The sequence below is a fragment of the Lissotriton vulgaris genome, chromosome 10, assembly GCF_964263255.1.
Source record: "Lissotriton vulgaris chromosome 10, aLisVul1.2, whole genome shotgun sequence".
NCBI lineage: Eukaryota > Metazoa > Chordata > Amphibia > Caudata > Salamandridae > Lissotriton > Lissotriton vulgaris.
The window spans coordinates 32,986,835-33,001,794 of NC_141698.1; the positions used below are offsets into that span (position 1 = coordinate 32,986,835).

A 14,960-nucleotide genomic window follows, 5' to 3' on the forward strand; every position below is an offset into this window, starting at 1 on the left:
ATTGGCTAAAGGGACCCCCACCACATTTGTGCAGATGTCCCATTACCATAAAACTTCAAATGAGGTTGTCTGTCTCCACATTTTGCAAATATTATTGCTAGATAAACCCTAGCTTTGCCTGGCACCTTCCATGACCATGTATGAGCCCAGTCCCTTTACATTTGTGTCTTATTTTTTTAGCCTGGTGATTCGCTATGTCCGGAGTGATGAGACTGTTCAATTCTGCTCATGGACGATTCCTCAACACCATCCCACCACGATTACTCTGTTGAAGACCCAGCTCTCAGACGGCGGCCTGCAGCAGATCTGCACAGCTCTACGCTCTGCCAAGAATCATCTCCAGACCTTGAGGTGAGTTTCTCAAGGTGAAGGCACCATGAGTTTTGAACCCGTTAGGTAGCACCATGATGTGTTGGTTTCCTTGTAGAGGGTCTTCTGTAGACTGGGATCTAATAGCTCCTACTAGATCAGGTCTGCACTTTGCTGTCACTGGGTCCGACAACAATTTTATTAAGTGGACATTAACCAGACTTTCATGCCATGCCCTACATATTGATGGTTGGCTTTGTGGTACAGCTCGTACATGGATGTTAACTGGGGGCATTGGGTGAAGTGTATGCGACCTGTAGTACTCTTGGGACTGCCCATGTATACCACTCGTCTCGGGGGTCGTGAAGGCAACGTTAGCACACAGAAGTAAACAGAACTCTTCCCCTAACTCCTCAGCAGCAAGTAGGAGGTTGCTATGAGGCTAAGGGTGGAATAAAGAGGCAACACTATGATATCATCAGGGGGTCAAAGGGTTTACTTCCTCTGCTGAGAGGCAACGGGTGTTATAAGAAGGCAACACTATGATGTCACCAGGGGGTCAAAGGGTTTACTTCCTCTGCTGAGAGGCTAAGGGTGTAATAGGAGGTAACACTAGGATGTTATCAGGGGGTCAAAGGGTTTACTTCCTCTGCTGAGAGCCTAAGGGTGTAATAATAAGGCAACACTATGATGTCATCAGGGGGTCAAAGGGTTTACTTCCTATGCCCCTGGAATTTTTCTAATCTTTCTAAATTAGTACTCAGGAGCATCTAAGAGGTATGCCGAATATTGAGCGCTACTTAGTAAGTGGCGGGTTATGTTTTCACTCAATGACCATTCGAAACTGAGCAGAGCATGAAGCGATTCAATCTTTCAATTATGTTTCTTAACTAGTAGCACTGCCACCATGTTCTTGAATATGGGTTGATTAGCACCTGTTGATCAGGTGTTCTCCAGAAGTGGTTATCACCACTCCCCGGCAACACACGTCATGTAGAGCCCCATACATCCCTCTCTGAAAGCCAAGGTGGCAACAGGGTGCTCCACCTTGACTTCAGTGCCAGCGAATACTTTGTTTTTCTTCCTCAAGGATTTCCGGCAACAGCCTCTCCAAAGTGTGCATCCAAGACCTCTCCTCCATGGTGGCCAGAAACCCACTGTTGAGCTACTTGGACCTCGGCAGCAACAACTTGGGGGACGAAGCTGTGACTCTCCTGTGTTCTGAGCTGCAGGTCGTTGCGTCACAACTCCAGTATCTCAAGTGAGTCAACATAATCCTAGCATTGGTGCGGGGAGGGAGAAGGGGGGATTGTGGGAATCGCGTCTAAGAGGGTAGTCACATCAGCAGTGCATCCTTCCAAATTCTAGCTGCACCCAGCCTTCAGCTTTTCATTACCGTTCCAAGAAAGTGGAACCCTGCAGGAAGCTTGGGGTTCTTCTCACCATAATGCACACCAGCCACGTGACTAAAGTAGCCGATGTCCATGATGGCGAGAGCCCCAAGCTTAAATAAGTATTCCATGTTCTTGGGATGGACGTGATGATGTGGTGTTGCCCATCAGGACTGTAGATTGGGTTACAGACAATATTAACCTAAGGCACTTTAATGCCCATTCAACTGCAAACCACCCATTTTCAATTGCATGCTAGTTGTACTCTCTGGTAAACTGGTGAGTGATATTTTAAATTGGTGAATTACACAACTTTATGTTACAAATACACTTTTCTGAGTGTTTATGAAAATTCATTGAATATTATTTAAAGAGTTCTGTTTTTCATGAAGATGTTGGCCTGGTTATGAGATGCGTATTTCTGCTGCTACATCTGAAAAGGTTGTCTAATTATAAAAGTCTTAATATATTTTTAAATATTGACAGTGACACGTCCTGGCACTCTGCCCATTTTATTTGAAGGTATCTGCTTTTTTTGGCCTATTTGAAGTTTCTTAAGGGGCCGATTCCGATCCGGTAAAATTACCGTCCGTACGAATCGCATCCGAGGCTGTCTCGTATGACTCGTACACACGCCGGACGACCCGACGAGCACGATCTGGACAGGGGTATCAGGACGGGAGTCGTACGGTCCACGTCAGGTAAGGGCGATTCGTACGGAACATCGCACAATCACATACACAACGTACGGCGCGTACCCCCCATGATCGCGGAGGTACGGCGCGTACCCCTGCGATCATGGGGGTACGCACCGTACACCCAGCATACATAGGGTACGCGCCGTATACCCAGCATACATGGGGTACGGTATGTACCCCATGTACGCTGGGTGTACGGTGCGCACCCCCCATGATCGCAGGGGTACGTGCCGTACCCCTGCGATCATGGGGGGTACACGCCATACCCGGTGGGGGCCGTTCCGTATCTGTTTCGTCGCGAACTCTGCTTTTACGGCTGTTTTCATCTCCCGTAGAAAAAGGGTTGTATGGTGCGTCCCCTACACGTGTCGTACTTGCTGGGGAATGGGACCGCCATTGGTGCGGGCATCCCGTTGGTGGTATTAGGATGCGCCTGCCACACTGGCGGGCGCATCCTGCATACTTGACATTACGGCGGGCAGTGCTCTCCCAAGAAGGCATGACGTGTACTTCCATGCACAACGTGGCAGGCACTGCGCGGTGCCTACCATGTTGTGCATGGAAGTGCACCCCCCACCCCCAGAATCCCTGGGGGCCCACTACAGGCCCCTAATGTCAAAAAACGCCTGCTTTTCCGTGGCAGCATGTCCCCACCTCCATACTAATATGGATGGCGGTGTCTACCAGACACCGCCACCATGTAAAATGCTTTTCCACCCGGTAGGCAATTGGGCGGATTGCATACCGGCGGAAAACTGTCAGACGGTCTTCCCGTCCGCCGGGATCCCCCCGCCATAGTAACGTGGTGGGGGAAATTTGAAGCGGGTGGAGGTACTTGGCAGGCGGATCGCCACCGCCATACCGGGGGTGGCGATCCGCCCATTATCCTAATGAGCCCCATTGTCTTTGTGGTCAAGCAATGCAGGAATAGTTGACTTTCACTTTCAGAACCGAGCTACCTCTCCAATCATACTATGATTTTTATATTTGCCTTTGACCCAGTGTAGCTCTTTGCTTCCTTTTGGTAAGGGTTGTGCTATATTAATAACACAGGCATACATACACACAAACATTCATACATATTTTTTCTGTCTTGTGCACACTGAAAAAGATTGAGGGCCAGATGTACGTCCCTTTTTTTGCGGCCAGAAACGGGCGATCCTCCCGTTTGCGACGGAAAAAACAGGTAATGGCATGTACAAATGCTATTTTGCAAGTCACTGACTCGCAAAATAGCATTTGCAACTCCCGCTATTAGTAAGGGGCGTGCCTTCCTAATAGCGAGTCACCATTCCATGTACAAATGTTTTGCGACCGCAGTTGAGGACGCAAAACACTCGAGGTTTACCACCTACTTCAAGTAGGTGGTAAAACACCTTCCCCTTTGCCAGTATGTGAGAAAATATTTTTAAGAGCAGGCAGCGGTCCCAGGGACCACTGCCTGCCTGTTAAAAAATTGAAACTGAAAAGTTTCATTTGACTTTTTAAATGCATACCGTTTTCCTTTAAGGAAAACGGGCTGCATTTAAAATAAAAAAACTGCTTTATTTAAAAGCAGTCCCAGACATGATGGTCTGTTGACCCCAGCAGGCCACCATCCCTGGGGGCATGCAATTTGCGACCCCGTTAGGAATCGCAAACAGTGTTTGAGGCACTGTTATATATCCCAATTTGCGAGTGGCAAATTGGTGGGTGGTACATCTGGCCGCAAGAGTTGCCTATGTAAGAAATGTACAGACTGAACAAGTTTCACCCAGTGGGAGGTGCTAGGAAGCTTTGCATGGTAGGCGCTAGGCACAGTAAATGAAATCTGTAGATTGACTATAATTCTTTTAGATTTGGTCTGAATTACTTGTTTAAACATTTGAAGCAGCTATGTGCCGGTTGTAAAAGTGGTGATTAACTGGATTTAAAATTCTTGATTGCAGACTCGCATTGTATTGTGTTGTAATTTTGTTGTCTTGAGTTGTTAGGGTTTTCAAACATCATTGTTGTACCAACGTCAATAAACTTACGAAAAGTTTAGGTGTCACAACAAAAGACATTGTGGATGTGTTTTATGGCATCCAAGACTCTTAGGGGCCGATTCCGTTTTCGCTCGGAAGGGCATTGAACACGATCCAGCTCGGAAAAAGTACAAGCTGTACGCGTGTTTTCCGCCAGACTCGTACAGTTGTACGAGCGAGCAAGTATGATGCAAGCAACGTGAAATTCACCGACCGAGTCATTTCCATGTCTGAACCGCTCCGTACGTCTCATCCGTAAGTAAACTGTTCCATGCAATGGATGTGATTTACGACCGAGACAGTACGATGCACGCGTCGGGCAGCCGGTCCAAGAAGTTGCCTTTGGGGATCCACGTCGGACCCCCTGTCACCCGCAGCCTTACGAGTCGGACACAGGGGGAGACCCAACGGTCTCCCCAACACAGGCCTGTATGGTGCGGGGCACCGACGCGTACCAACAGTAGGGGGTTCCCTTGTGTGAGAGGTACCAATACAGTCAATGGGAGCCCATGTACGCATTGTACGACCGGCTCCCATTGACTTCTATGGGAGTCCGACCGAACTGAGTCCGGAAGCATTCATCATGCGGCCTCATCGTACTCGCTCAGTCATACTGCAGGACTCCGGGTCGGTCGAAAAACACTTTGGATCCGGCTTGGTTGGAGAGCTTTCCGACCCAGATCGGAATCGGCCCTTAAGAGAAGAATTCAGATCCTATGATGCAGTACATTGTGGATGTACTAAAGATTCTTTAACTCTTATGTGTCATAACACTGTAAGAAATCATTGTGGACGTATTAAACATTTCAGCGCTCAGAGATGTCATGACAGAGCTTGAACTCCAAGACTCTGAGATGGTACACCACTACAGGTTATCTTTGTACAGTCTGAGATTTCACAACACTTCTGGAAATCAGTGTGGGTGTGCTACACATTACTTCCTAAATCTTCCTCTCCACATGATAAACAAAGGCCCACATGCATCAAGCACTTTTGCATTCGCAAATGGTGCGATTCCTTAAAATCGGCCGTTTGCGAATGCAAAAGTGCTTTTTGGGATGCATGAAGCATTTTTGAGTAATTCGGTATTTTTACCGAATTCCAAAAATGCGATTGCTTTTAAGGAATTGCAAATTTGCGATTCCTTAAAAGCAATGCATCATTAAAAAAAAAATTGTGATTATTCAAATTGGAAGTGCAAATTACCACGAGGTTCAACCTCGTGGTAATTTGCGAATATGTTTAAAAATGCTTGAAAATGCATTTTTTAAACTGTCCAGTTACAGACACACATGTCCTTAGGACATGTGTGTGTGAAACATGCACTTTCAATTGCATTTCAGGGGTGCAGGGGGGGGTCCTTTGGACCCCCCCCTGCACCCATGAAATTTTCTAAGTGCCACTCGCAATTTGCTACTGCCTTCCAATTGACTACATTGATTCCTATGGGCCTCTAGGCCCATAGGAATCAATGTAATGCCATTCCTTAATTGCACTTCGCAATTAAGGAATCGCAATTTCCGAAAATTAAGAAATCCTAAAAACTTTTAGGATTTCTTGATGCATAGCATTTTGCATTTCCTAAATAGCGATTCCTTAATTTTCGCGATTTAAGAAATGCAAAATCCTAGATTGATGCATGTGGGGGAAAGTGAGTTTCAGCTCCACACCAGAACCCTCCAAAGCAAAAAGTCAGCATCCCATGCCTCCAATCCCTTCCCAACATGGCCGACCCTTATCACCCCTGACCTCTATAAGAGGCGAGTCTGTACATTCCACAGCCTGTTTTTTAGGTCGAGACAGGGCAGTGCATGCGCTGCTCTGCAAGGCATGCTGTGTTAGAGTATGTACTTGAAGGCTCCTGTTACTGTCCTTTCCAAATGCTTGTTTTTGATTTGTGAATAGGTTTGGTAGTCCCTCCTTAGTACCGCCTTTTCCTATTTTGTAACTTCCCATGAGGACTGGTCCTTTTACTGTGTATTCTTACTCATATGTTTTATTTACAGTCTGTGAGCACTACTTTCGGAATTGGCTTTCTCCTACTGCACACAGACATGCTTTCCTGCAACAGGGTCACTTTTCAACTCTCTGTAAACTCTGCCAAATGCTTGTATATTTCCTCAATCCACATTGCCTTCATTTTGTATGTCTGTGTTTTGTTGTTTTTGCTATGTACCCATATGGCAAACCGATAAAACGCAGTATTTCTTTTGCATGGAAAGAGTGTTCATTTTTTATTTTTTTTTTTATTTTATGGAGTTTTATATAGTGCAAAATTGACCTGAAGTATCGGGTATCAGAGCGCTTTACATAGCGCCAGTTGCATTACATCAGGACACATTCATTTTTTTAGGCACGGGGAGATTAACCTGTTCCGACTACCGGGCCAGAGCTGCGCATGACCGTTGGCCAACGCAGCCCTGCCCACTCTTTGAACTTCTAGAAAAACAAAATGCGAATGCCAGTACTGATGCAAAAGAGTTAGTTAACAAATGTCAGAACCCTGGACCTGAAACATTCATTCAAGGCTGGTCGCTCATTTGTAGCTTTGTTTATTTTCTTTGATTTTATCAAAACACATATATTAAAGGCAGTCAACAATATTACATGCTAGGTGCAAAAAGAATATTGTAGAAAAAGGGGGAGTTCTTTCATCCAAACAAACATGTCTCAGGCATACAACAATCAACCATTCAAGAACAAAAAAGACAGTGTGTAATATATTACAGTGGATAATATTTACAGTGGACAAACAAACACAAAAATTCTGGAAAAAGCCACGGTCTGCAAAATATTTTAGATGATATTCATGAAAAATTATTTTTAGCACATGTACATTTCTTCAACAGCTTTAAATATTCTCTGGTTTAGTTGAACAAAAATAATAACATATACTAAGTAATGTACAATAAGACAATTCATATGAGCTTATCATCCATGCAGACTCAAAGGTGGCTATGACTGCCTTTAATATATGTGTTTTGATAAAATCAAAGAAAATAAACAAAGCTACAAATGAGCGACCAGCCTTGAATGAATTTTTCAGGTCCAGGGTTCTGACATTTGTTAACTAACTCTTTTGCATCAGTACTGGCATTCGCATTTTGTTTTTCTAGATATTGGCTCAGCCATACTGATTAGAGCCACCCCATTTGAGTTTTTACACTCTTTGAACTTCGGCACCGTGGCGAAATTCGTGCTGCGGTTAAGGAGTTAAGAGATTTTCCCAGAATCACAGGATGTTCAGCGTCATTGCCGAGACTCGAAACCGGCTCCCCAGATTCGAGGTAGACCACCCTAGCCGTTAGGTCAACTCCTCTCCCCTCTTCATGTGCTCCTTACCCGAGCCGTGCTCCAGCAAGCACGATATGATACCATGAACCCGCCTGAGGTAAGCGCATCTTGCAGTCTTGAGCCAGCCGTTCTCATCCGTGTTCCGTAAACCCCTCTCAAAGGGTCACTCCGGCTTGGGCAACGCTTCTATTGAACTTGCAGCAGCCGCCAGTTCAAGGCCAACCGAGCAGACTATTTCTAACAAACAGAAAAACCGCCTCCACCACACGCACAACGCGTTTCATCTACTCCATGACGAGCCCCATAATGTATGTGCCAAACGCAATAAGTTCACCCCGTGGCGAGTGAGCTTGCATTATACACTGAAAGCCCGTATTTCCCTTAACGCTACAACCCAGCACAAAAAAACATACTTTAATCGCGTGCCCCGCTATACATTGATTTATGCCAACAGCAAAGCGCCATGTATTTTGAAAGCTTGTGTGCTAGGGAGGACAGAGTGCTTTTAGTCTTGGACAGCTATGTATCCTAAAATATAGATAAAAAGACTCGAGTAAAACAGGTTATTTAGCCTGGATTTACCCCTGTAAAAGCCATGCTGTTGTCCCTAATTAAAATGTGTTTCTCCAATAATTGTCACTAATAAGTTGTGGAGCCTCGGGAAACCAGTTCTTGCTTTTACACAATAAACCACCTTATCCAGTAGTATACGTGCAAAATGCCCCTTCCCAAAATCCACACTGCGGCACTTGTAGCCGCCACACCGGCATTGCTCCTACCTCCATCCCTCTTTCTATGTCTGTTTCTTCGATAAATGGTTCACCCGTACAAAATTAGAAAAAACGTTCCGGGAAATAGTTTTTTAAATATATATATTTGTTTCTCCCAAATTAAAACGGTGCTTCATTTGCTCCGTGATGAATTTAATAAAACACTACAGTGAAGCTTCAAAATGCAGCATTTTGGATAGCTGCGCTGCGCCGTGTTTTGCTGTGGCAAAGTGCATTTTAACCCCTCCCATGCTCATGACAAGCTCAGCTCGTCATGAGCCACGGTTGTCGTGTGCTCATGACGAGCTGAGCTCGTCATGGCTGTTAGAACGCTCACACGTGGGGCTTATTCCCCTGCTGTGCTGAGCTTTCTAAGGAAACGGGTGTGGCCGTGACGAGCTCAGCTCGTCATGAGCACACGAGCACCGTGGCTCATGATGAGCTGAGCTCGTCATGAGCACCGGGGCACTGTGCGCGCCCCGCCCCAGGATGGCGGGCGAATAACCCCTGCAGCCAAAGGGTTAAAACACTGCAGCCAGTACCTCAATAAATCTTTGCTTCATAACATAAACTGGAAGGGTCAATTCAAAGACCCATCTATATAATACTATTGTGTCAATAACGTCTACATAGCCAGCTGCACACGCGACTGACTCTGTACCAGCTCAACCAGAATTCAAAACAAATCCTCTTGCCTGGAAATCTACCTTTTTCTCTATTGTCCAGCCAGCATTGACATTTGTGACATACAATGCTCCTTTGCTGCAGCTTTTTGTTGGTAACTTTTCTCACAATATATAGGCAGTCGGGGACCGGAGGTGCTGTCATCTCTGTGAAGTAGATGCTATTTCAGTTATTAAAACCCGTTGCCACCTATTTAAGCTCTTACTCTGTGCTTGAATTAATATCGGCGCTCATATTTTATATGTAAGGCTCCAGCTTCAAAGTAGAAGACACTATTCTACTCCACACAATTCAAAAACACATAGCATAATCACACTATACATAATACCACTCAGCACAACTTCATTCAACACCTCATATTAAAACTCTACTGACAGGCAGGCCTGGAGTTTGCTCCTGCTCTCGGAAGTCAACATGTTTTGGTCCAGACCGACAATCAGGTGGTGATGGGTACGTCAATTATCAGGGGGGTTACAGGGTTCGCTCCCTTTGGCTGCTGACCCGGGAGCTTCTGTCCTGGGCGGAGTCTTCAGTCTTGTCCCTCAGAGCGGTGCATCTCCCGGGGAGGAAGAATGTCATGGCGGATCGCCTGAGCCGGGTGTTTCGCCAATGTCTGCCGTCATTCTGACGGTCTCTGTGTTTCTGCAGCTTCTGGCCCGGTTTGGGCATCCAGGGATAGACTTGTTCGCAGACAAGTTCAATGCTCTCCTACTTCGCTTCTGCGCTCTCCCCCCGTCCCCAGGGGCATGGCAGTTGGATGCGTTGTCGTTCCTTTGGCCATTCGCCCTCCTGTACACATTTCCCTCATTTCCCTTGATTCCAGGCGTCCTATGCAAGATTCGCAAGGAGAAGGTGTTTGTCCTGTTGGTGGTTTCTGGGTGGGTTTGCTGTCCTTGGTTTCCTCTTCTGAGCGAACTGGCCGTTCAGGAGTGCTGGGCAATTCCGGATCTTCATTACCCCTTACGGGCCCCCTGCTCCCGGTTAGGGTGTTGCTTCAGCTGCATCTTCAGACCTGGCTCTTGGGAGGATGAACTTGCTGGGGCTGGGTTGTTCGGTGAAGGTGGTGGATTTGCTACAAGGTTCCCACTGGTCTTCTACTCTGCTTTCTTATTACCGCTATTGGTCCTCCTTCTCTCCTTGGTGTGGGCTGAAGGGGGCTGACCCTGTGGATCCTTAGCGGGTCCTCGAACTTCTAGTTGAGGGGTTTTCCCTGGGGCTGGCTCCTTCCACCCTGCAGGCTCAATGGGCGGCTTTGAGGGCGTTTTGCAGTCCGGTACTGGACGGGCTCGATCCTCTTGTAGCGCGCTTGCTTCGGAGTTGTTTTTTGCAGAGGCACCATTCAGTTTGCCTTGCTCTGTCCTGGGATCTTCCATTGGTTTTAAGGACCCGTCAGGGTGTTCCCTTTGAACCCTTGGGTTCATTGGAGTTGACGTTTCTCTCCTTCAAAGTGGTGTTCTTGGTGGCAATCATCTCGGCTGGTAGGATTGGTGACCTGGGCTCCTTTCTGTTGTCTCCTCCATTCTTGCGGGTTCTCCCGGATCTTCTGGTTTTGCGCCCTGACCCGAGGTTTCTTCCTAAGGTCCCTTCGGTGGTCAATGTGTCCAGTCAGGTGATTTTGCCATCTTTCCCACTGGTGACTGTGTCAGGCTCTGATTCCTCTCTATCTCTGCTGGGTGTTTGGCAGGCAGTCATGGTGTATTTGTACTGGACTGCCGCTTTCTGTTGTTGTCAATTTGTTTGTGACTGTTGGTCTGGACTGGTCACAAGCATTCTCTATCCAATTTAAGCCATTGGATTAAACAAGCTATCTTGCTTGCCTACGAGTCTCAGGGGTCTGAGCTGTCCTCCAGGGTTCATGGTCATTCCACCAGGGGTCTCTCTGTGTCTTAGGCATCGTTCAAGGGTGTCTCTATTCAGGATATCTGTTGGGCAGCGACCTGAACCTCCCCGCACATGTTCATGGAGCATTACCGGGTGGTTTTGGGTGGTCCTCCTGCTGGGGGTTTTGTGTTCTCAGGGCTGGATCCTCCAGCTTGTGATTGTTGTGTTTTGTCATGTGGCCTATGTGGTTTAATCCATTTGTTTTACTACTTTGGATTAAACCGGTTCCTGTTGCATCTACTCCTTCTCATTGGTTTTTTTGTTTGCTATGAAGCCTCTTGGCTTGGGTATGTGCTCACTTTGTTTATCGTGTGGCGAGGAAGACTTACGAGGAGGTAATGCCCTGGTTACTTGCCGGTAATCTTCATTAATCTGAGTATTGTCTTCCTCGCCACATGAGTTCCCATCCCTCCCTCCCTGGTGTGCTATCGGCTTCATTGTTCTTTGGGCTTGGTAGTACTTCCGGCTGTGGAATGGACCGAATCACTTCTTATAGAGGTCAGGGTGATAAGGGTCGGCCATGTTGGGAAGGGATGGGATTACACAAAGCACATTTCCAGGAGGTTAATTCAACTGAGAAGGTTCCCCGATTTATTCGGGTGTTTGAAGTTTTTGGAATCCTGGATTTGTTTTCCAACCTACCTGTCCATTTGACTCGTTTGGATAGGAGCGTACACAACCCAATACTGAGTGCTTGTCTCACTCCTCCGATGTCATGAGCCGACCCCATGCCTGTTCCCACCATTGATGTGTGAGAACCTTTTTGCTTCCCATTGACTGTGCCCCGAAACCCGACCCCTCCTACACACTGTCCTGAGGAAGACCCCCACTGTAAGGTTCCCAAGGTGGCCTACGTTCCGAAGGGGGTTTCAAAACGTTGCCAACTGCCCAATGCCAGTCTTGCCTACAGTACTTGAATTACTGAGCTACTATATGTTACATGGCAGACTAGTTCAGATTTAATGTACTTTAATTTTTAATTAGTTTTTTTGATTTGTGTCGTTCGGCACACGATTAATATGTGGCTGTACTACGTGTGATTTGCACTCTTTTCCATCCCACTACCTCACCTGAATCACAACCTTTCCCACTCCTACCCCTTCCCCTGGGCACTGCAATTTTTTCCAGTGATGCATTTAATGTTCAATGTTTACTCCGTTTGAATAACCAGTGATCAGTGTCAGTGTGATTAAATAACACTGAACGTGTAAACTGTGTTTTGATTCCTTTTCTTAGATGTTTGTTCAATAATTTGTCTTGTCTGTCATCACTTTTTGATGTTATACATACTGGGACCACCCCTTTATATACTGGGCAGGGGTGGGAGGCATGGGATGCTGACTTTTTGCTTTGGAGGGTTCTGGAATGAAGCTGAAGCCCACTTTGTTTATCATGTTGCGAGGAAGACAATACTCGGAGTAATGAAGATTACCGGTAAGTACCCAGAGCATTCACTCACTGAGAAATCACAACACTACAGGAAAACATTGTGGAGGGAATTAAATATTCCCATACTGCAAGATATCACACCACTGCAACACCACAATGTAAATGTGATGAAACATTTCCATACCATGCTAAAAGATGCCTGGAACCCCACTTGTACCCCCCTTGTTCTTTGATGAGCGGCTCAGGGGCGTTAGCAACCTGAGAGTGCGTGCACTCTGATATGTTACTTCCATGTTCATAAAACACATACATTGGTCTGAGTGTCATTTCTCGTACCCTGCTCGTCTCCACAGTAAAGTGTGTTCTGAGTGTGATCAGTTCTGTCCATCACCGACACTCTCTTGTATTGTCCCCTTCACGCTTTCCAGCTTAGAAGAAAACCTGCTCTCCAAAGCATGTGTTCCTGCCATCTGTGGGCTGGTGGCTGCTGTTCCAGCACTGAAAACCCTGAAACTGGGCTTCAATGAGCTGACAGATGTGGGCGCAGAGCTTCTCTGGCCTATGCTGAGCAGTCCCTTGTGCCAGCTTGAGGAACTAGGGTGAGTAGAAGGCAAGCTGGTGGGTTCTGGCACCAGTAACAGGTGAGCACATGTGGATGTGTGCAAGGAGAAATGTAAGAGAAATATCATGAAAATGCAAGCTCTTCCCCTGAGCACTCCTCCTCTGTTTCCCCACCTTGCTGGAGCTTGGTCACTAGGACTGGGATGCCCTAGGGTAGCTACGCGCTCTATAAATCCCAATCAAATCAAATCAAATCAAAGTACTCCCAAAACAACCGGTACCACCAAAGACACTTATTGCATTTGTTGCGACCAATCCCCTGTGGGTCTAATGTGATGGGTGTACACCATCTCAATCCAGATACTATGCACATTTTTCATGCACTGGATTCCATGAAGTTAAACATTGGCAACAACATTGATTCAAATGAGTGACACTACTCTGGCATGTACTAGTTAATGCATCATTTCATTAAAGGTTTTTAAAAATCTGAAAACATTGCAGTCTTTTTACCATTTATGTTCTCAAAACTTATAAGCATGATGGCATATGTCTGCCGTTACTGGTAAATATTGATTAGGCTCTCATTATGAGTGGCCACTTGATTCAAATGGGCCAGTAGGGGCAATCACCAGGCCCCTTGGAATGATGGGATCTGTAGGAACAGCGCAGACCGGGTTACTTTCACCTGGAGATTTGGGCTCCGTGACAAGGGCAGGTGTTGTCCTGACCGGGGCGTTTCAGGGTCTCGATGATGTAACTTTACATGGGAAACTCCAGCGCCTTGAGACCCTCACGGGGTGAGTAGAGCGCTATATAAACCCCTGATTGATTGTTTGATTGAACTCATTTTAAGAATATTAGGACATTTCTTGGAGCAGGAGTTCAAGCCCTGGGGAAGTGGTGTGGTCTCAAGATAATGTGACTGGAATCAATTAGGAACACGATAAACCTGTGTTTAGATGGATTCCAACATTGGTTTGTTTGGAGACTCTCATACTGACCTGCTGCCCCAAAGCAAAACAACTTCCTACCAAAAGCAGACATGAAGAACCTAGCTGGAAGCCATGGCTGTCTGAAAAACTGACTACTGTAACTCTCTAGACATGGATCTCTTTGAAGTTAGAGGTGTAAACGATTGTCCTAATTTCCTTGTGGGTAAACATGTAAAATTCCAGAAGAATTATGTGAAATTATTTTAAATGCAAATCTGGCTTTTAGAGCTATATTTTAGTGCAAAATTCTTACTCACGTCCATTTTGGATAGGACGACACTTCTGCTAAAACATGGCGCAAAAAAACACAAGCGCTGCAAACATCAGACACTCGTGTTCCGTTTGTTCATGTTGTTCCCATGAAAAGATGTTTACTCAAGTGGGCTTGAATTGCACAACGTGGTGAAATGGCCAAATTTCTGTATTTTTGAGTAACAAGATTCATGGAAAATGCTGGTAATGTTTATGTGATTATGCCAGTGTGGCGAAAATGTTGCCCAGGCCTATTTGGCCCCTTTAAAAGAGTTCTGAGTTCTGCTTCCTGAGCCATCTCAAGAAGCCAGGAAAGATGATCATGTCACCCTTGTCTTCCTTGAGGCTCCCAGCATAAGCAAAGGTTCCAGCATCACCTGCAAGTCAATTCATATGAACACCAAATCTTTCAGGCTAGTAAACAGTCAGTGGAAGGAGGGAAAATAAACCTAAGAGGAAAGGCTTCTTAAGACTGGACCACCTTACATTAGTTAAATTAAAGATAAGCTGTGCCTTGAAACACACACCCTGTACCAATGTTTCTGGGAGATGGAATTCTCTCCCAGCTGAGATCCCTATGGCAACCTCATGATCATTCTTCTAAGACAGTCTGAAGATCTACCTACTTAGCACTTGGTACCTTTATTTTCTATTGTATAACTCTTTAACTGTTATTTTATCCTATGCAATATTTACTGCCATATCTGCTTTATGGTTTCTCCTCTAATGC

At 46.0% G+C, this 14,960-nt stretch overlaps 1 protein-coding gene across 1 annotated transcript in view; it reads left to right on the forward strand.

Moving 5' to 3' along the window:
• LOC147684427 (NACHT, LRR and PYD domains-containing protein 3-like) overlaps positions 1-14,960 on the forward strand; it is a 105,428-nt gene that overhangs the window by 57,462 nt on the left and 33,006 nt on the right. Inside the window, exons 6-8 of the mRNA XM_086940358.1 lie at positions 181-351; positions 1,400-1,570; positions 12,851-13,021. Of these exons, the coding sequence (XP_086796484.1) occupies positions 181-351; positions 1,400-1,570; positions 12,851-13,021 (513 nt within the window). The remainder of the gene's footprint in view (positions 1-180; positions 352-1,399; positions 1,571-12,850; positions 13,022-14,960) is intronic.